Genomic DNA, 23,966 nt, shown 5'->3' with positions numbered 1-23,966 from the left:
CCCCCACCCTTGTCAGGTTGCATAATTCTAATTGAATGATCATTGGTTAGTTCTTTCAATAAATTTGATTCCTCAATGGTGAGATTCTTGAAAACCTTATGCTTTGTTATATGTTTCCTAATCTCCCTTTCCAAAATGTTCTCAAGATTTTTAAGTTGAGGATGTAAGGGTGGGTTGAATGTACTGGTTTTTTTTAAAGGAGTAGTAGAAGGTGAAACATTGGCAGTGTTGTTGAACATGAGTGTGAGATTTTTCTTTCTAATAAACATCTTGAGGTCAATAATAGATCTAGACAAGTTTGCTTTCCTAGAAGGAATGTATTTAAATCCTTTGGAAAATAAATTAAAATGATTAATATTCACCTCGGTTGAACTGTAATTAAAAATATTGTAACCTTGACAAGTGCAAACTGAACCTGAAATTAAAATGTTACTATTAGATATATTATCTAATTCCATCCCCTCCCTTCTCTCTGTCTCCCATAGTTGTTGTAATTGTAATGAACATAAGGTTTGTTGCGAATTCTCTTTGACCGTTGGGGTAGGGGGGGCTGGGTTTGATCTAAAGGGATATCTGACTCAAAAAAATCTTCCACATTTTCATGATTGTTAAGCTCATATTGGTCATCTGTGTTGTGAGCAGTATCAAAATCATGATGTTGAGGTGAAAAATTTTGATAGTAAGTTCTAGGTTTAGGGGATTCTGTCCCTTCGTTGTAGTCTTTATGGTCCCTGTCTAGTTTGCCTTGCTTACGGTTAATGTTAGTACAACAGTTCCTATCAACATATGTAAAGATGTCATAGTACTTTTTTCTTTCACTTTCAACAGTAAACAATAAGTCTTGGAGAATGTAATCATTAACTTGTTCCATTTCCTTAACCAACTTGATTTTTTCTTTTTCATTTTCATTCATAATAGCTCTTACAATTTCTAAACCACAATTATTAAAAATGTTGACAATATTTTTTGCAAATTCCGTACCATCCTGTACTTTGTTCGGAAATTTGCAAATTCTAAGTCCCTTGGGGACCATTTTATGTTTTAAACACTCGTTAAAATAAACATTGTCCACTTCCAGTTTTTTATATTTGTCCATAAGGTAATATAACCTGTCCAAATTATCTTTGTAAATAGGCGTTTTTACCTGGTTTGAATCATTGTTGGTACGAGATCCGAAACCATAATTTTTATGTAAAATGTCCTGGAAGTTGAAAATAAAAGGTTTGGCAGGAACATCAGTGTTATTAAAAGAAGGCTTGTCGCATGTGGATTCTCGTGCATGGTTCTCCTCGGTAACTGCCGATGCACTGTTCCGTGGTTCTTGTGCGCGAAAAATGGAAGGAGTGTCCAATAGATCCCTTGCCGCAGATACATTTTTGAAAATGGCAGTTTTGTTAACACCAACATGGTCCGTTGTCACTGTGGAAGGAGCTGCTCTGACTCTCGCAGCTTCCTGGTTACCTTGTAGAGAAGACGTCAGCGAGACAAACGCTGTGCATGCTGGGGTAAGTAGTTCTATGAGTTGTGAGAGTTGACCGATCATCTTCCTAAATTCCCCTTTAGCTGAGGGGTGAAATACTTCATCGGACACGACCTCCGGTTGCTCAGCCATCAGTAAAACCAGTAATCTACGATGATGCCAGCAATTAGAACCAAAAGACCAAAAAAAGATGAGAAAACCACTGGGAGCCCCCAAAGGAGGAACGTATCCAATCAATGAAGTAAAACTTGTTGAAAATTGGTGTGTTTAATAATCCTTGTAACACAAACACAAGTATATGAACGCTTCAAGACAAACAAAATGCGTTTTCGTAAAAACTTCTTCAGACAATGCAAAACCAAGTAGGAATCATTTGAGCAGTTATAAACACAATTCAAATAACACTTGTATCACCTCATTGGTTTACACATAAATTGAATGATAAATTCATTAACATGGAACATTTCATTAAAAGGTGTAGTTTAAAATTAATATAAAATTTTTTTAACTATATACAATATATGTATACTGAATGTATCAGATATATAGTTACAAGTATAAACAACCTAATTGATTCAAATATACCTAACAAATATATAGGTACAATAAAAATAATAAAAGTATGTATGGTTTCAGAAGTTTGTGTATATATGTATATACTGGTGAGTTCTAGTATAAAGCATTGCTGTATATATTGAATAAATTAATTAATAAAATAATTTGATAAAATCTCAAATACATAAAAATATATATATATATATATATATATATAGTAATTGATAATTTATAATTTTGCCTGTCTAAGTTTTAATACTGGTTTAATAGAGATAGTGTCATTAAGTCCAGGGGGGGTGGTAGCATCCAAAATAATTTGCCAGAAAAGTTCTCGGTATTCTAACCGGGCTTCCCACATACCCCCTCTGGTGTCTTTGTCGACTACCTCTAATACAAAAAATAAATAAGTAGCTTCTAGACAAGTAATTTTATGAAAATATAATGTGTTGGTATGATTTTGTTTGCTTATTTCGTAGCAGTGCTCATAAATACGTGCTTTCAGTTTCCTTTCGGTCTTTCCAACATAGAAAGACCCACATATTTTACATAAAGCAAGATATACCAGTCCAGTTGTATGACAATTAGCAAAACAATAACTGTGTAGTATTTTGTTTCTACTAATCAATTCTAAATTGGATCCATTGAACACATAACAACACTGGGAACAGAACCCACATTTAAAAGTACCTACCCTTGCCTGGCCTTTGTTTCTGGTTTTGTTCTCAAAAATGTTTTTGAAATTTAAATCCCTTCTATATGTAAAATCTAATGGAATATTCCGTAAAGGTTCCAAGTCTGTGAATTCAAGAAATTTGGTCCATTCCCTACCTATCACCTGCTTAATAACATTAGAGTCACCTTTGTAGTCCAATACATAGGTATCTTGTCTATGATTAATGTTATTTACTGGGGTACCTGTAATATTGGGAATGGTTTGCCCCAAAATAGGAAAAAATCTATCTAGTCTACCTTTTTGGACTTCCTGTTTCAATTCATTTAACAGTGGTAAGGGGTACCCCCTATTAGCAAACATCCTGCATACGTTTTCACTTTCCAGTAAAAACTCATTGTCTTCCGATGTCATTTTCTCATCTTTTTTTAGTACTGTGCAGATCTCCTTATGTGTACTCCCACCATCGCTACCACTGGAGTACTGTGCAGATCCTTATATGTACTTCCACCATCACTACCACTGGAGTACTGTGCAGATCCTTATGTGTACTCCCACCATCGCTACCACTGGAGTACTGTGCAGATCCTTATGTGTACTCCCACCATCGCTACCACTGGAGTACTGTTCAGATCCTTATGTGTATGTACTCCAACCATCGCTACCACTGGAGTACTGTGCAGATCCTTATGTGTATGTACTCCAACCATCGCTACCGCTGGAGTACTGTGCAGATCCTTAGGTGTACTCCCACCATCGCTACCACTGGAGTACTGTGCAGATCATTATGTGTACTCTCACCATCGCTACTACTAGAGTACTGTGCAGATCCTTATGTGTACTCCCACCATCGCTACCACTGGAGTACTGTGCAGATCCTTACGTGTACTTATAGTGTTTGATCTCACTGCTGTTTATCTGCTTTTTTCTTTTTCTTCATGTAGCTATTAAAACAATCCTAGCTGGTGGAGGTGGAAACTTTGTTAGAAAGTCATGAAATTCACCTCTAGAGTTTTGCTGTTGAGGTGAATTTCTTGACATTCATACCTTGAACAAATAATCTGATTGAGTGAAGACCTGATGATAGTTATGTATCTTTATGAGTGGCTAATTTTCTTGCTTTGATGTAGTTTTGAGCTTTTGCCCAGTTGGGCAAAACAGAATGAATAAATACATAAATAATAAATAGATAATGCCCAAGAAATTTATAAAGGATGAGATAATTTTTGTAATGCTTTGTCCTACTACTGTGCCTGATAATCATCTGTCATGACACAGATGATCATGTCCACCCATTTGTCAACAGGGCAAAAGACCAGTCATAACCCGACAATTATCCAGGCAGCTATCAGGCAAACTTTTATTCTGTATCCAGAACCACCAAGCACAAAAGGTTGAACGATAAAACGTCACAGCCTGAAATTAATTCCTTTCATAGGTTCATAGTTTAGTACAAAGCTAATTGCCCTTGCGTACCATTTTAAGCCTAGCCAGTTATCCCTTGTGAGACTCAAACCCTGCACCTTGTGTTTGTAAGGCAAACACCTTAACCATTACTTTAATAAAAGTACCAAAACACTAGCGCCTCAGCAATCAGCCTTCCAAGAGATAACATCAATAAGAAAGAACACACCTTATATAAGAACAATCAAAATAAAACGTAATTACAATAAATATTTTCAGTTGAATTCCTGATTCAATCCACCAGGTGTCAGAGTGTCATATTGTAAAATAAAAACTGTTTCTTTAAACAGTAACTTATTTTTCAAACAAGTCACATTTGTTGCTTTAATTTGTTCAAGAATGCAACCTTTTAACTCTGTATAGGCCCCCCCATGTACAGAATTAAAATGAAAAGCAATGGAACTTTCTTTTTAATTATTTTTGATATCACTAATGTGTTCCTGCAGTCTAACCTTAAATGACCTCTTATTTTTACCTATACAGAAAAGATTGCAGGAACACCTAAGTGCATAAACTATACCCACATGTAAATTCTGCAAGGGGTCTAAATATAAGACCATTGATCCTATCAAAAAATCTACTAAAATATAAGGACAAACTGAACAACCTCCACATGCCCAACTACCTAACCTACTCATAGAATTTCCTACACTCACACTAGGTATATAAAAAGTTGCATGTACTAACATAGCTTTCAATTTACAACCCCTCTTAAAAGAAATCAAAGGAACATGTCATAGATTAGTAAGCTTGTGTCTACCTTCCACAAGGAAAGGCCAGTAGTACTTTATACTAGCTATTATATCATCAGACAATACATTATGAGGTAACAAAATATATTTTCCTACCTCCTCCATTCTTTACCCTTTAAGATATATTATTATTATGTCCCCTAGTATGTATTTTATTTTTGTCCAAAAAACATAGCCTCTCCAAAGCCTCTTTAATAACTTCCAAATTATACCCTCTACGTTTAAACATTCGACAGGAACAGAGAATTTATTTTTCTAAAATATCAGATTCACTACACGACCTACTAACTCTTAATAGTTCCGTATATGGAAGAGAATCAAGAACGTGAACTGGATGGCAACTATGTCCATCCAAAAAATGGCCGTCATCACCAAATTTTCTATGTATACCCATACTAATTCTCCCATCATTCCTGCTTTCCAAAACCAAATCCAAATAAATAGAATTACCACTCCGTAAACCCTCAAATTGCAAACCAAACTGATTAGAATTTAACATATTAACAAAATCTTGTATCAAAAAATGTACCTCCTTTACACAAAAAAATTGTCATCAATAAATCTGAAATAATGAATCACATATTTTCTAAAAAAAAAACTCTAATCTATATAAAAAAATAATTTCAAAATTCCCCATAACCAGGTTGGCATACATGGGAGCAAATGGAGCTCCCATGGCAGTGCCTTGAACTTGCTGGTAAATCACCTGGTTAAATTAAAAAAATATTGACCAAACTAAAATAAATATGTTCAGTAATATAACCGGAGACTGGACTATCACACAAAAAAATATAAGAGCCTCAAGAGCTACTGAATGTTGAATATTAGTGTACAGGCTCTTAACATCTAAGGTGATCCAATAATAATCTTCCCCCAGGACACAGATTTAATCTTATCTAAAAAATCAAAAGAATCTTTTATATAGGAATCTAAAGTTACTAAAAATTTAGTCAAATAACAATGCAGCATAATTCCTATATTATGTAAAAAATAGTTACTAGGTGCTACTATAGGTTGTCCCGGAGGTGAACCAAATCTTTGTGCACTTTGGGTAAACAATAAAACTTAGCTAGGGTACAATTACCTACATTAAATTTCACATCTATGTCTTTTTAGACAAATACCCAAGCCTATAACCTTTTTTGTAAAATGTCTTTAAAGTATTCTATAGCTTGTTCATATGCAGTGATACTTGATATTTTATACACTTTGTTCACATTTAAATGATCCATACACATTTTCAGGTACTAAGTAAAATGTAATACAACAATTTTATTGCCCTTATCAGAAGACTTTATGACTAAATATTGTCTCTTACTCATATTTTGTAATGTTTGCTACTCTTTTTTACTTAAATTATAACACAAAGCCTTCTTATTATTCCAAAAATTCTTAAAAATATTATCCACCGAATGATGTACCATGGAAGAAAAATTAGAAATTCCTTCATGTCTAAAAGGTGGAATGAAAGTGCTTTTCACTGGTACCATCGTAGTATCTAATAAGTAATAACCATTAACATCATCATTACAATCATAAAACGAAGATTCACAAGTGTAAAAACTATCACCAACTTCTGAATCAATACCATCATTAACAACTTCTATAGACATGTTGTTTTAAAAAAAATCACATAAGTGCAGTTTACGTATCAGTTGTCTATTCAGAGTTAAAAAGTTGCATTCTTGAACCAATTAAAGCAACAAATGTGACTTGTTTGAAAAATAAGTTACTGTTTAAAGAAACTGTTTTTATTTTAAATTATACAATGACCCCCCCATTAATATTACAAAACATGCACACTGATTGGTCAGCGTGCCCGTTGTAAATCAAACTTATATTAATGGAAAAAGGTCTGGTCGCCCGGACTTTTTCCATTAGAATAAGTCTTTTTTTTTTTGTTATAGCAATGGAAAATGCAAGATCTCCGTTGCTTTTTGGAAAGTGTCTCGCTATGTTGAAGGAGTTTAACATAGCGAGAGAACTTAAAAAAAAAGCAACAGAGATCTTCCTTTCTCCATTGCTTTTTTTAAAGCTGTCTCACTATGTTAAATGGGTTTAACAAAGCGAGACAGCTTTAAAAAAAGCAACGGAGAAAGGAAGATCTCCATTGCTTTTTTTAAATCTGTCTAGCTATGTTAAACTCCTTTAACAAAGCAAGACACTTTCTAAAAAGCAACGGAGATCTTGCTTTCTCCGTTGCTTCCACACACAGCTCTGATGTACTGCATAAGCATACGCATGCGCAGTACATCAGAACTGCCACAGAATACGAGACAGCTGTGGAATGGCAGCAAGAAGGCATTATACAATGCCATTATTTAAGAAAAGTACGTTTTTTTTCTTAAATAATGTCATTGTATAATAGAAATAACCCAATTCTAGGTGTGGGTAATGCTGGATTTACCCGCGGTTGTCTTTGTTTGGCCACTCGGGCTTCACCCTCGTGACCAAACCACACCAACTATGGGTAAATCCAGCATTACCCACACCCAGGCGTGGCTTATTGCTTAAATATGACATTCTGACACCTGGTGGATTGAATCAGGAATGCAACTGGAAATATTTATTGTAATGAGTGAATTAAGTTTTATTGTTTAATTGTTTTATTTTGATTGATGTTCTTATATAAGGTGTGTTCTTTCTTATTGATGTTATCTCCTGGAAGGCTGATTGCCGAGGCACTAGAGTTTTGGTACTTTTATTAAAGAAAGAAATGTTTATTCTGTACCCTAATTCTACATGTTGGTAGCTGACATGCACTGCTGCCAACATGTGTCTGCTTCTACTTACCTGCTCTGTACTACTACTATGTGAATACAACTTGGCAGAGCCAGAACCATGTTTTCAGATCACAAGTTGCATTCTATGTAGACTCATAGGTGTATACTAGGCTAATGATACTGGAACCTTTAGAGGCCTAGTCATGCATCTCAAATGTATCCCACATTTTTTGAGCTGTAGAGGTTATTTAAGTGGTAATCTAGAGTATGATTTAAAGGTTGTTTCTGTCCATTAGAGACATAGGTGCTACACCTGTGGTGAAATTCTGATTTCCCATTCACTAATCTAAGTTACATTTGAATAGCGTTAGGAAAGAACTCTGCTTCAGGTGGATGGGAAGCTTGTTCCAGAGGAGGGGAATTCTCTGAGATGTGCTGACTTGTCTTATTTATGTTGCAATCAAGGTTTAACTCCCTAGATCAAGTAGTTCTGTTTTGCTGAGGTGCAAAAGGTCTATCAGAGCAGGATCCAAGGGTGCCTTGTATGCCAAATGCAGATAACCTCTCATCAGTCTGTTGGAAACTGAGTAGAAGGATAGGGCTTTGAGACAGTCTGCATAGGACATGCTTACATCCTGCATTCTTTTTTATGAAGAGCCTCTACTGACATTTATTTATTTGTTTATTTGTTGATTTATTATTTTTTTAAGCTATAGGAGCAATGTGTGAGATATCTGTATACAGTGTTTGCTTTGTACATAATATTTAGTAGTGCAAGAAAACTTCTTCCTCCTTCCAGAAATTTGTGTTTTCTGGAGGCAAAACAACTGAAATATTAAATTACAAGCTAAAATATAAGCAGAAATGTCATTTATGTTTGCTGAGTCACTGAAATGACACTTTGATTTCTTTTTTGCAGAATTTTATGAGTCTTGCAAGTGCTATACTTGGCAATACAATGATCTGGAGAAACATAAGCAATAAAAGTTCAGATTTGCTGAGGGCTGTGGAAAAGTTTACAAAGCTGCTTTTAACTGACAATACAACGATTGAGATAGAAAACGATAATATTAAACTGAAAGGAAGTAATGTGTCTCGTACAAGCAATGAAGACTTTAACAAAACCTTTAATAATAATGGAGTATTTATTCCTATGGATCAGCTCAAACATCTGTCAGATAATTCACTTATTCTCTACATATTATATCCTACACTTCATGAAATTTTGCCAAAGAATGTTAATGTTAATGCTACAAGCCTCTCCATTAATGGGATAGTTATGTCAGTCACTGTAAGTGGTACTATAAATAATGTAACATTGACATTTGAGAAAACCAATACATCACTGACAGCAAATCAATGTGTCTTCTGGAACTTCAGTACAATTAGCTGGGAAAGCACTTGTACCCTGATGCAAACTGATACAAGCATTACATGTAACTGCAACCATCTAACTCCATTTTCAGTTCTGATGTCATCAGACAGTGAGAACACTTCTAATCGAAATCCTCCATTAGAAACAATTCAATACATAGGCATGGGGATATCGATGGCAAGTGTAACTCTCCTCCTTATTGTTGAAGGAATTGTGTGGAAATCAGTAGTGAAAAGTAAAACCTCTTACGCACAGCATGTTTCTGTGGTAAACATAGCTATTTCTCTTCTGATAGCAGACACCTGCTTCATAATAGATGATGCTTCTGTACAAAATGAAAACTCTATACAGGCTGCTTGTACAACATTAACTTTCTTTACTCACTATTTCTATCTTTGCCTATTTTTTTGGATGTTTGTGCTGGGCCTGTTCCTTTTTTACCGCTTAGTGTTCATTTTTCATTACATGAGCAGATCTTCCATGGTGGCTATTGCAATTTCCTTGGGATATGGATGCCCTTTGCTTATAGCATGTGTTACAGTTGCTGTTACGGAACCTGCAAAAACCTATACAATGAAAAACATTTGTTGGCTTAATGAGGACAAGAGCAAAGCACTTCTTGCTTTTGTTATTCCAGCATTGACTATTGTTTGTTTCAATGTTATTCCTCTGATAGTGGTAACTATTCGGGCAGTACAACGCTTTAAAGCAAGCAAGCATGGATCTGAGGAAAAAAACAGACTTTGTCATATTGCAAAAATGATTCTTACCCTAACACCATTATTAGGAGTTACTTGGGCACTTGGATTTTTGACTTTTTACTTTAAAAGCTATACTATAAAGATAATCTTTACAGTACTTAATTCCTTTCAGGTAAGAACTAGTTAAAGTATTATTTAAAAACATCCAGAAAATGAGCTTTTATTATGAAGGAAGCTGACATATTTAATGTATACCTTATATCACATACATCCACACACATGCACACACACACACTCACACCTGCACACACACACACACATATGTACTGTGATTCACTAAACTGAGATTTCATTGTTGCAGCCACCAAGTAATACTGGAATTGATTTGATTGTTTTTATTTATTATATAATGATATCCAAATTGAGATGATTTTTACTGAACATCAAACATGGTAGATACAGATGTATTTTTCTTTTAGAAGTAGCTATTACTATTCTGAAAGAAAAAAGAATGACTCCAGAGGTAAATATTATACATGCTACCTATAATGCTCAACATAAATGGATTTATAGGGCAGTAATGAACCACCCAGCAGTATTGTGAGGCTTGTTGCTGCATGCAAAGGACCACAGCACTACTATCAAGTCTATTATTTCCCTGTAATGCCCATTCTGAAGAGCATTATTGTTCTTAAAAAATGGCTATTTGTTGTTTTGATTTTTTTTATTTATTTGTTTAGCATTTGTTTACCAGGAAAGTCCGACTTAGAAGAAAGCCAATTTTCAGTGGGGGGCCCGGGGAGAAATGCCCTAGATGCATGTCTATGAAAAATGGGAGGAAACACACATGAATGCAGGGAGGACATGCAGACTCCACACAGAAGGCACCCCAGCTGAGAAACCAAGGAACCTCTTGCTGTGAGGTGACAACACTACCACTGCACCACTGCACCGCCATATTTTATTTATCATAAAATTATGTATATCTATATAGATAAGGTTCATGTATGTATATATGTAGTGTGTGTATGCTAATATATATATATATATATATATATATATATATATATATATATATATATATATATATATATATATATATATATATATATATATGGGTCTACCTGATATGGCCGACATTTCAAAATATCGAAAACCGTATGGCTGAGACCATATGATTGACATTCGAAATGTCGACCATATTAAAAAAAAAAAACATAACAAAATCTTACCTTCACACTGCAAGCAAGGGGCCTACGACCCCCTGCACCCCTCATGGGGGGCTCCACGCCCCAGAACTTAAATATACCAACTCCGAGATCGCACTACAGTGCGAAAGATGGAAATCTTTCCATTCCGCACTGTTTGCAGATGCTGGTTCCGCATGGTCAACATTTTGAATGTCGATCATATGGTCTCAGCCATATGGTCTTCGACATTCTGAAATGTCGACCATGTGAAGGGGACTCATATATATATATATATATATATATATATATATATATATATATGTGTGTACATACATGTGACTTGGAATATGTCTGGGGGTTATTAAGATATTTTAGTCAGGTGTCTGCTAAGTGTTAAGTAACCCTTATCCCTAGGGCAGTAATAGTGTCGCCTGTGTTGAATGCTCTACATGTTGTGCAGCTGATCCTGAAAACTTAATCTCTTTCTGTGCTATAGTAATTTTTTGAGATGTGATAAAAGCTGTTTCTCTTACTTATAAAGTCACAGCATCTGCATCCTGGAGTCATGCGGGGAAATATGTCATTATTCCTGTCCATGGTGGGCAAAACCCAGCTCTTAAATATGTGTCTTTTATTTATTTATTGTCATTTGTTTGTTGGGAAATTCTGACTGGTATGGTACCCATTTTCAGTGGAGACCCAAGGAGAAAAGCTCCAATAATACAAACAATGTTCAAATTATACAGAATATTACAGAAAATAACATGCAGAATACAAAGACGGCGTACAATTTAATGGTTTGTCAAAAGGCAAAAATATTAAAAAATGAAGTTACATGGTGTTACAATATTTTTTTAGCTATGCACAGGAGGGAGATTTGTTGAGACTCCGCTCAAGTATTAAGTAAGTGGTGAAAAGTATACAATAGCTGAAAAGTAGGCTCAGAGTCAAGTATCATATTAATAGATGGTGCTCCAGTTTTCATGCATCATGTGTTTTATTTCCACAGACTCCTTTGAGAATATGAGAATCCTGCTTCCTTTGTGCTTTTCTTTTGTCAGTTTCATTTTGTGAGTTCATTTGTTTCCTTCATGGTGGATTGAAGAGAGAAGGGTAATTTTTCTGTTTCAAAGATGTAATAGGGCCAATTCATTTTTTATCAGTTTTTTAATATATCCCTTTTCATGTAAGTTGCTTTGTAGTTGGTTCAGGTTGTGCCAAAACCATGCCATTTCCCCAGATATGTGGGTTATCCCCATCATTTGTGACTTCATAACCTTTTTTTTTCCAATTTTGGGGTCCCTATGTGTAAACATATTTTGCACTTGCTGTATGCACTTAAAATTGCTACTATACTGTCTGTAGCAACTGGAAAATATTCGTAAATATTCACTGCATTGTGCTAAGTGAAATTGTGCAATGAGTGAGGAAGAGTACAATGTGTGCAATTTACAATGCACAGCTACATGATAAGACTGGTTGGTAAATAAGGAAAAGCAGATGTATATGCTAATGCTGTGCTGCATGCTAATGATGTTGAGAAGGCAACCAAGCCTTCATGGAGTGGAGCTGTAAGTGATGTATGTGACAACCCTCTTTTGGGGTCAATGATCAGGGAGCTTCAATCCTCAGCACTGACACTGTGGGAGACCATTCACTTTGAGAGGAATAGCTACACACAGTATTTTCAGATGCAGTTCTCTGTACCGAGTACAATGTCCCTTAAGAGCATACAGGGAACACAGTCAACTCAGGGCCTGGATTTCTTTATATCTCTCTCCCCATCCAAAGCCCCATTAAGGCTCCCAACTAGCAAAGCTATAGTGTTAAGTCCTCAGATTAGTTTCCAAGCCAAGTGTTCCAGCACCCTCTCTGTGAAAACAATGCTTCTTGTCCCTGCTCCAAGTAGCTGACACACACACACACACACACACACACACACACACACACACACACACACACACACACACACACACACACACACAGCTATTCCCCCTTCTTCCCAGAGTATAAGGCAGTTATCACTGCCACTAGACACTCACCCAGCCAGCTATGCTAAAGCATTTACAAAAGGAATCCAATTATACTCTGCAATATTAATACTAATACAAATGGAAGTAGTTGACCTCACAGCAGAACTATCAGGAGTGGCCCCACAGTGTCACTAAAAAAATATAAGCACTCTCAAAGGTTAAATATTTTCTAAAAGGACCAGCCACAATAAAACAGTTACATATATTTAATAATAAATAATAAAAGAACATACAAATACTGATGATATATTTGCAGCAAACCACAGAGTTTAAATCACAGGAAATATTAAAAAAATAATCCATTAAAAAAAGAAATATCTAGTAAGAATTTGTAGCCAAGAAGAAGAACTGGGCAGATATGATATCCGGGATAACATCATAACACCCCTGGGCATTTCGCCACAAGATGTAAGAGCAGTCATTCATATTAATGAAGACACATTTTGTGACATTTTATTTCAATTAAGACAATATATGAAAACAGTTTTTAGAACAGTATGAGAAAAGGAAAAAACTGTAACCATGGACATTATATGTGTTTCAAGTATTTAACAGGGAATCAAAAAAGAATATATATGTACAATTTCAAACTGAAGTGGAAAATGAAATACTAAAATAATACCTTAAGACTGTGTGTAAACAAGTGATGGACATTATTAAAAAATATGATAATAGATGTTTATGGACTAGGGGGGAGGGTTAGAAAGCAGTGTTGTGTTAAAATGGAAGAGGATAAAATTATACATATTTCAAGTATGATAAATATAGATGAAAACAAAGGTACAGTGAAATATTGAGGTGAGCAAAAGCTTGTTTTTTTATGGAAAAAGTAATCATTTAATTAATAATTGTGATAAAATGAAATGTTTTATTTGTGGCAATGAAGGCCATGATGCAAAAAATGTGAACTGAAATGTTTCAAATGCAAATCAAACAGGGCCTTTATGGATGGATTGTAAAGAACACAATAAGTAAGAGCTTAAAGAAATAGAGAATGAAAAAGAGATAGAACAAGAAGAGCAAAATCAACAAATAACATTAGAAAATATTGAGACATATGAAAGAGAAATAAAAGAGAAAAGGAAAGACAAAGAAAATATGGGAGTATCAGAAATAAGTGAAGAAGTGAAATGGAATTAGTAAAAGGAAGAAAAACACTATTGGAAAAAAAGGTAAAAGAAAAAGAAAAAACATAGGTGTAGGTTTTAAAGAAAACAAAAAAGGTAAATGATAACAAGAAGTGAAATAAAAGTAAAAATTAAATAATAGAGAAGACTTGAGAGTGTTAGCAATAAATGTGAATACCATAAAAATGTATCATGAAGAACAGGTATATTAGAGTGGCATGCAATGCTGGATATGGATGTGACTATATTTGAGGACATAAGAATATTAACTGAAGAAGAGAGACTGCAAACAGGAAAAATATGGAGGGGGTGAGGTGAATATAGGAAAATACACATTTTCAGGTATAGGAATACTGTGTAAGGATTCAATAAAAATTTTGGACATTACATTGGTATTAGTAGGTAGAGTACTTTATGAATATGTTTTGATGAAAGTAAGAGATGGTTTGGTTATTAAGATTTTAAATTATGTAAGTGTGAACATGGATTTAATATTAGTGGATGATTTCAGCTGTGATTTGAGGTAACGAAGGAAAGGGGATGGGGATGTAAAAGTGGTGTTAGAAGTGATTAGTAGTGGAAAATGTTATACAGATAGATAGATAGATAGATAGATAGATAGATAGATAGATAGATAGATAGATAGATAGATAGATAGATAGATAGATAGATTGATAGATAGATTGATTTGGGATAGCAAACAGTAGACATATAAAAGAAGTAATGTAAGAAGTCAGATATATTATTGTATAATCTCTGAAAGGTTAAAGATAACACAAGAAGGGACACAAGGGATGTTTTTTTCAGATCATTTGGCCACATGAATAGAGATAGAAGAAAGAAAATTATATATAAGAATGGGTAAAATAATTAAAAGAGTCAGTGAAGAAGAATTAGATTAGGAAAGAGTAGAGTTGATAAGACAATTGTGGAAAGATCATGTGGGAATGAGAGTATTTTATAAAAATTGGATGTTATGGTGGATAAGTTTGAAAGATAAATATAAAAAATGTTATTTAGAATGATAAGGCAAGGAAAGAAAAGAGGGAAAGATGAAATAAGGAATAAAGCATTTGTAGATGTGGCAAGGAATAAAAAAGACTACTTTGAAAGAATGAAAGAAATGTATGAAATGAACCAAGAGAAGTTAAAAAAATTGTTTAAACAAAGGTATTTTTTTACAAGGAAAAAGGAAAGAAGTACCCTCCATGTATAAGAAATGATAAAAGAGAAACTGTTGTAACTCAACAGGAAATAATGAATGTAGTAAAAGAATATATAGAAACAATTTTTAAAGATTGTAATATAAAAAGGAAACAAAAGTAGAAAGGAGAAAATAACAGTACAAAATAATTAATAGTTAGAAAAAGAAATTGCAATGGAAGACGTGATTAATACCTGAAAATCAGAGAATGTTGAATCGGTGACAGGACCACATGGAACAGAATATTGTACATGTAAAAATATGTCAGAATGGCAAAGGAATCATTTTTTGGAAGTGTTAAATGAATTGTTTGATAAAGGCTTTCGGCAAAAAATTAATGTGCCAGAATAATCAAATTCATATGGAAAAAGGAATAAAAAGCAGCATAAGATATTGGAGGCCAATAGTACTTAATGACATAGACTATAACATTTTTATAAAAATAATACAAAAGACATTAGAAGATAAATTAACAAAATGTTAGAAGCTACAGTAACTGGTATAAAGGGAAAATGAGGCCAATAATTATTAATGATAGTAAGAGAAATGGTGGATAATATTATGAACAGGTGAAATGAAGTATTACAGATGGCAGGTGATTTGAATAAAGCTTTTGACAAATCACAACATAAAATTTTATGGGACATAAAGAAAGAATACAAAGTTAGTGAAAGGATACAAAAGATATTGTAGACATGAAAAGAATTAAGTAACAGTATTACTGAATAAGTGGCTAAGTCAGGAAATAGACAAAAAATGGTATAAGACAAAGATTTCGAGTGAGTAGAATTTTATTTGCATCAGTTATGAATGAATACTATATTAAAAGTAGCAGAATACAAGATGTCAGAAGGAATTAGAGTGCCAATAATACACTCATATGCAGATGATATAATAGCAGTGACAAAGAATAGAGAACAGTTGAAGGAAGTCATTAAGCACCTAAATGAGTATTTGGAAGCTATAAGTATGAGAATGAATATATATAAGACTAAAATATTATGAGAAGAAAGCAAGATAGTGAATATTTAGATCAACAAGAAAGAAATAATATTATAAGGTATAACATTTGGGAATGAAATGGTGAAAATAGAAAAAATAAATAAATTAAGAAATAGATGGGCATTCTGGAAAACATATAAATTATCATACAGAAGGAAGGTGTATTTAGTAAATGTAGTGCTAATAAGTAAAATTGCATACTTGGCAAATGTATTAATAATCCCTACAAAGCATGAAAAAGAAATAAAGTCAATTATATTCTCTTTTACACGAGGGACAAAGTTTAATCTGTGAAAAGAGGAATTTTGTATATCAAAGAAGGAGAAGGAGAGCTGGGCTTAATAAACCCAATGGTTTATGCAGCATCACTAAATTTACATAAAGCGTTGAGATAGATAAAAGAGGAAAATGCACCAGTAATAAGTAGAATAATAAAAGAAAGATATAAAAACATGGTGTATATTGAGCAAAGAGGAAAAAAAGGAATGAAAGATTTTCAAGACAAAAAATAACATTGTGAAAAATTAAGATAAGGGAGATAGAAGAAAACAGGAAATTATGATATTTGGATATAATGAATTATTATTGTGTGTATTCATGTTAAAATATTGAGGAAAAAACAAAGGAATAAAAGGTATAACAGTATGGTGTAGAAAATATATAGAATGCAAATATATTTTATGGAGCTTATCAATAAAAAAGTTGCCAATAAAAGCAAACACACCATACAAAAGAATAGACAAAACAGTATGTGATTATTGTAGAGAAGCTGAAACAACAGAACATGTATTTTTAAAATGTAATTGGGTAAAGAAATTGTGGGAAAATATGTGAGAGAATATGTTGGAAGGAATTACAATATTGGAGTATATAAATATGGACATGTCAGAATATGGATATTATACAGGGAAAGTAATATTATGTGGACAATATGGAATGAACAACTGAATAACATCAAGATTAATGAAAAATGGACTTTGGCAGAAATATAAAAAAAAATAAAACATTGGTTGTTGGAAAAGGAGTAGGGTTAATTAAATGAATGCACAAGAAGCGAAAGGCACAGTTATATGAAGCCACATAAATGAAAAATTATTTAGAAATGGTGAATAATTTTAAATAGTGGATATTATGTAAATAATGTAAGTATTGTAGATAATGTCAACAAAACTAAATGAAAACGGCTCGAACTTTGGATGCCAAGAAAGACAACGAAGTAAATGTATTTAGCGCTCTTCCTTATTCATTTCATGGATGACTTTCAGAAAAAGGGAAAACTCCCCATGTTCGTTTTTTTATATTACAGGATATGATGTCATATTAACCACACACATTTAGTGTTGAAATGTATATATATTTGATACAATTTTGTATCAATTGTAAATATACTAAAAAAATGAAAAAAAAAATAAAAAAAGTATATCTATATATATATATACATAAATACAAATGTAAAAATATGGAAAAATACATAAACAGAAAAACAAAAAAAATATGTAAACAGTTAAATAGCCCTCACACACACACACACACACACACACACACACCTCACACACACACACACAACATATACACTAATACAAACACACACACACACACACACCACACACACCCACACACCCCCCCCGCACACACACACCCACACACACCCCATACCTAAACACTAACATAACAATAATGATATAAAAAATGTATATACAATATATATATAACAAATATAAATCTGACATTCTCTCTCTCAAATGTAAAGTGACAATTAATCAGACATCAATAACCATTAATTTGACATCGTATTTGATCATTAAATGTCACAAAACCAAAAATCAAAAATACTTTCAACTTAAAAAACCTTGTTATCTATTTAATAGAAAACATTTGATGTTATTTGATAGAAAACATTTGATGTTAATATAAAGATATACTTTACAAAAACAAATTTTTTTTTTATTTTTTTAGTTTGAAGGAAATTTCCACATTTATAGTGTATCAAAAAATAAATTAATTACTGAAAAAAATCAAATTCAGTTATGTTAAATATTATATTCGGGACAAACTAAATGTGTGTGTGTAATATGACATCATATGGTGAAATTAATAAAAAAAGGAGAACAACATGGAGTTCCCGTTTTCTAGAGAAGAGATCCCATGTATGAATAAAGTGGAAAAGCGAAGACTATACATTTTTGTCTTTCTTGGCATCCAAAAAGTTAGCCGTTTCATTTTTATTTTTTTTGTTTTGGTGGTTTCTGGCTAGTCCGGAGTTGCTATCCTGTATTGTAGATAATGTATTTGATAAAGGACCCCTACTCATTTACAGCTACATAATGGCACTAGCTAAGAGGCAGAAAATTGCACAGAGCTTTACTACATAAATATATAAGAGCTAAGAAGATACAGACAGTAAAAGTGTTGAATATAAAAATATCAGGATATGCTTACCCATGCATAGGTTGGCCACTCTGTGTATCAGATATAAGTATCCCCAGTCATAATGATATTATGAACAGGGCACTCATCAGCATTTGTACAAGTGAAGTAAGAACCTATGATACAAAACTATAATCCAAGCATATATACACATAGCCTGGACACTTTGTGCATCAGACATAGGCAGTAAGAATGTTACAAGGGCAGGGCACAGTTATCATTATTTGCAAAGGTGGAGGGTGGGGTACATAAGTAAATGTCTTTCACATGGAAGTGTGTGAGTGCTGAGGTGTAACAAACAGAATGAGGGCACTTATGAGCAGTATGTAGAAGTTTGGTGTGGGGGGATGGGTTAATGATGTGTGTGTGTGTGGGGGGATGTACTAAGGGCTTTGGTGATGTGTGTGTCTGCAAGAATACAGTCTCAACAAGTGGGTGAACACTGACCTGTGGCCTACTGGACAGGTTGAAAGGCATGCATAGCAGAGGGTATTACTTCCAGGGGTCTATATCATGTTGTTGAACTCTTAAAAGTTCGAACGTCATATGGTTGACACCATATGATAGAATTTTTAAAAGTTCGAACGTTTCAAAGGAGATCTCCGTACAGTGCAGAATGGGAATATTTACCTTTTCTGCACTGTAGTGCGATATTGAAGTTGGTATATTTAAAGAGTGGGGGTCTGGGGGGGCACAGCCCCCCATTTGGGGGGGTGCAGGGTGTCTTTCCCCCCTACTTAACCGTTCAGGTAGGTTTTTTCTTTGGTTTATTATTTTTATTGCATTTTTGAACTTTTAAAAGTTCGATCATATAGTCTCGACCATATGACGTTCGAACTTTTAAAAGTTTGATTATGTAATATAGGCACTATTTCCTATACACATCCCCATGCTCATGAGAACTGTGTCTCTTAGGAGTTGCACTGGCAGTTCCATGACCCTGGCTAGATGTCAGTGTGCTACCCAAACATGATAATGAACATAATAATGGGGATGGCCTCTTCTGGGTGTAGACACATCCACCACCATGTAGCAGTTGAAGTGCTAACATACTGCAGTAGCAGAATTGTGCTTGAGCAAGGTCAGGCTGGCTAAAGTCTGAGTATGCTTGATATTACTAGCCTTGAGGACTGTCTCTCACCTCCAATAAATGATGCTGAACAGACATTGTATATTTCAATGTGTCATTCATCTTGCCCAAGGAGTCATACCCTTTAACTCAGCAAGAGCTTCCTAGATGACCCACCCAAAAACTGCCAAGGCCCGGGTGTAACTCACCTTTGCCTCCATGATGGCCTTGCACATGTGTTGGATGGTAGTTACTCGCACACCACCCTCAGAGGAGGGAGGTACCACAGCTGTTGCAAGCACTGATACTGAACCCCTACACGTTGTGGTATCTTCCACCCACAATGGTTATGGTCAGGTTCTGAAATGCCTGAAAATCAGGTTACCACACTTCCCTGAAGTACACTGTTTCTATCAACATGTGTACCCGCAGATGGTACTGTGTCATGGGTATGCACAAGCAGTGAGATTGTGCCCATAATCTGTAGCAGGGATGTGGAGATAGCACTCCCTGTGTCCAAAGTTCTGCAGCCTTATACTTTGCCTGCTCATTCCCACCTTCATAGGTTCATATAGTAATAGATGTTTACTGGGATAACAACTACAAGGGGACCTTTTAAGCCTAACCATGCATCCCACATCTCTGACAAGTTCTAATACCCTTGATAAGTGTAAACAGGTTCTTGGAGGTGAAAGATTTACAACAGGGGTCTGGGAGCTGAACCATTTACAGGTTGTATGTGTTAATTACAGACATATGTGCCAAACTAGAGATAAATGTTCTGTTTTCCATCCAGTTGTACAAGCTACACTTGAATTGGGTTAGGGAGGAACTCTACTTCTCATGGATGGGGAGCCTGTTCCAGAGAAGAGGTAGCCTCTGGGATACATACCTGCCTCTCCAGCAGGCCCTATTTCGATCACATGCAAGAATGGGTAATTCTGGTGCTGCTTATTTTGCAGATAAGCAGGCTGTACATCATAGTGGGGTCTGAAAATACCTTGCATGCCAGGCATAGATCTCCTCTCAATAGCTTGTAGGAGACAGCATATAGGGTTAGGGCCTTCAGGTGGTCTGCACAGGACATGCTACTTACTGTATTCTTTTAGTGAGGAACCTCTGTGAATGTTCTAATTGTTGTATATGCCTAGTTAGGTACATACCAAAGGGGGCAATGTACTCAATAATAGGTCTGATGAATGCTGAATACAGTGAAACAATGACTTCCTTGGACCTAGATGCCATACCTTTATTTATAAATTGCACAGCATAGAATGAGTTCCTCACTTCTGTAGACACACGATGGGCAAAGGCTGGAGTATGGTCTATGTGTGTCCCCAAGTCCCTAACTGCTGGGTAAACTCTTAGGGGTATGTTGTCAATATGATAGCTACTAGGAGTAGATGACTTCCTGAAGGATACTATTATGCATTTCTTGGCATTTAGTTTTAGTCCATGACTCTGACACCAGTTGTTTTCCTGTGTCAGCCCTTCCTGAAGAACATTTGTGTCAGTCGGCGATTCAATGGCAGCTCCTAATTTACAATCATCTGCAAATTTAGTCAGCCAGTGGACACTGATGTTGGTCTTGACCTCAGAGAAGTAAGTGCCAAAAAGGAGTAGTTCCAGGACTGATCCCTGAGGGACTCAGCTTGTGACTGGCCTATTTGTAGAGGTGGACTCCCCATTTCTAACTTCCTGGATCCTGTTTGTGAGCCAGCTGGCTATTTATGGGGTCACCTAAGTGTCTGAACTTAACCTCTTAAGTTTGTCAACAATGCCTGAGTAGGGGATGTGTCAAATGCCTTGGCCAGGTCAAGGTAGGCAGTGTGAACCATTTTGCCCTTATCCATTGCTTTGGTGACCTTCTCAAGGAAGTCCACCAGGTTGAGTAGGCATGATATGCCCTTGATGAAACCAAATTGGGCTGGGTCCAGTATCTGGAGGTTTCCTATGTCATTATTGATCATTTACAGGATAATTATTTCCATGGCTTTGCATATGAGACTAGTGAGACCTATGGGTCTATAGTTTCCAGGGTTTGTAGATGACCCACCTTTGTGCAGACAGATGGCTGTTTCTGTTCTCCATTCATAGGGCACAAAACTTGTTTGGAGGCTACAGTTAGAAGAGAGCTTCTAGGGAGTGGAGTTTTTTTGTTTAGACTCCTAGCATTGAGCAGTAATGCCTTTAGATTTTCTTGGTTTTGATTTGCTTTGTCGGAAGTACTTTCAGTTTAGCATTGCCTAAAAAAGCACTATGGGGGAGGACGGTCTTTCCATGTGTCTTTTCAGTTTATCTATACTTATTTACATGTTGTTCACATTTCACAGCTTTGTTCATCAGCTGAAAAGGAAAGAGTAACCCTTGCTTCCTTGTGCTCTGACATTGTTAATGCCTATTGAAAATGACAGATTTTGCATTATCTCCTGAGCTACACCACTGATCATCATATATTCATTCATGTGAACTTTTTCAGTAACAGTCTGTGTCCTATTGTATAGCTAAATAAAAAGGAAAACACACTGTTTTAGCCCACTGATAAAAGTGCTGGAACACAGATATAATGTATCACCTTTTACTGTGCCAGTGTATTATAATACAGCTACTTGAGCTTTCAAGCTACATGAGTCTTTCATCAGGAGGTAATGCATTATTAATGCTGGATATAGTACTTTAAAATACCAGTCTCTGCCTAACAAGGAAGAATAGAATGTATTATTTCTTTCTCATTGTCTAAGAGAAGAATTTAAAGATATCTCAAAAAAGGAATACAAAAGGCTCAACGTAAAGCTGAGATGTTTTGACTTATTCTACAGACCTCTAAGAAAAGGAATATGTCTATCTTTGTGCATGTGTACATGTGTTTTTATGTTTGTTTGTTTTTCTCTCTCTCTCTTTCTCTCTCTCTGTTTCTGTCTCTGTCTCTGTCTCTCTCTCTCTCTCTCTTTCCTACCCTGAAAAACAGACAGGCAGACAGCATTAGTTGATGTCATCTAGCTTGTCTAGTATCAATAATTGATAGGAAAAGAAATCTCAGCAGAGATGTGTTGAAAGATTATTTACACCAATGGAAAAAAGAAGACTGGGCTCTTATTGGTCTTATTGGTCTAGCAAAAGTGACATAGGTTCATAGGTAGGTACTAGGCTATTGGCCCTAGGGCCTATATAAGCCAAGCCAAAAAGGTACCCTGGCTTTTGTGACCCAAGAAAATTATTTTCCTGTGCCCCTGTCAAGCAGAGCCACAGAGGTGATCCCCAGGGTGAATTTCCTATTTCCCAGCCAATCATCAAGATTTTTCTTGAAGAGTGCTAATGAGGAGCTTAATTTGATATGGCAGTATGGGAAGTCCCTGGGACAGGAATCTATCCCTCCAGCATGTTCTGTTTATTGTGGTGACAAGGTTTAGGTCCCTAGAGTGTGCAGCTTGGAGGGATTGGGATTTCTTTAAGTGGAGCATGTCCAACAGCTCTGGGTTTGACATAGCTTTGTATGTTAGGCGGAGATCACCTCTGAGTAGGCGATATGCGACGGAGTAAAGCTGGAGTTTTTTGAGACGGTCTGCATAGGCCATCTGTTTCATGCAGTAATCCTCTTTGTGAGGTATTTCTGCGGCCTTTCCAGTTGTTGTAGATGTCTTGTGAGGTACATACCAAAAGGGGCATTTTACTCTATAATGGGTCTAATGAGTGATGAGTAGAGGGGAACAATTACCTTTTTTTCCTGGATGAAAAACATTTTGTGATGAGGTGTGCCAGGTAGAAGGATTTCCTGACTACTGTGGTGATGTGATTATCAAAGGAGAGACTACTGTCCACCTGTGTCTCAAGGTTTATTATCATACTTTTGGTGTTAAGTAGACTACCACCTATGTGGTAGCTCATGGGTACAGAGTTTTTACTAAACGGGATGACAATGCACTTTTTGGCATTGAGCTTGAGACCATGGCTTTGACGCCAAGCATCTGTCTCAGTGATGCCCTTTTGTAGGATGTCCACATTGTTAGGAGTTTTGATTATGGCTCCTAGTTTGCAGTCATCTATGACCTTCATTAGCTGAATACCTTCTGTGTTAGCCTGTACTTCAGAGAAGCAGATACCAAACAGGAGAGGACCCAGGACTGAACCCTGTGGTACTCCACTTGTCACTGGTCTGAAGTCGGATTTGGAGTTTGCTACTTTCACAGTGTGGGT

General features: G+C 35.4%; 1 protein-coding gene across 1 annotated transcript; it reads left to right on the top strand.

Annotated features, from left to right (window-relative positions):
• The first annotated feature begins 1,633 nt into the window (after positions 1-1,633).
• Positions 1,634-22,177, top strand: LOC122794943 (adhesion G protein-coupled receptor F5-like). The gene is made up of 3 exons (XM_044063538.1): positions 1,634-1,705; positions 8,564-9,892; positions 22,106-22,177. Exons 1-3 carry the CDS (start codon positions 1,634-1,636, stop codon positions 22,175-22,177), a joined length of 1,473 nt encoding a protein of 490 aa, XP_043919473.1.
• The last annotated feature ends 1,789 nt before the right edge of the window (positions 22,178-23,966 follow it).

The sequence above is a fragment of the Protopterus annectens genome, chromosome 2.part1 (assembly GCF_019279795.1).
Source record: "Protopterus annectens isolate FY-2018-M chromosome 2.part1, PAN1.0, whole genome shotgun sequence".
NCBI classification, from domain to species: Eukaryota; Metazoa; Chordata; order Ceratodontiformes; family Protopteridae; genus Protopterus; species Protopterus annectens.
Note: the sequence above shows the minus strand (reverse complement) of the source record. Positions and strands in the feature narration are given on the sequence as shown.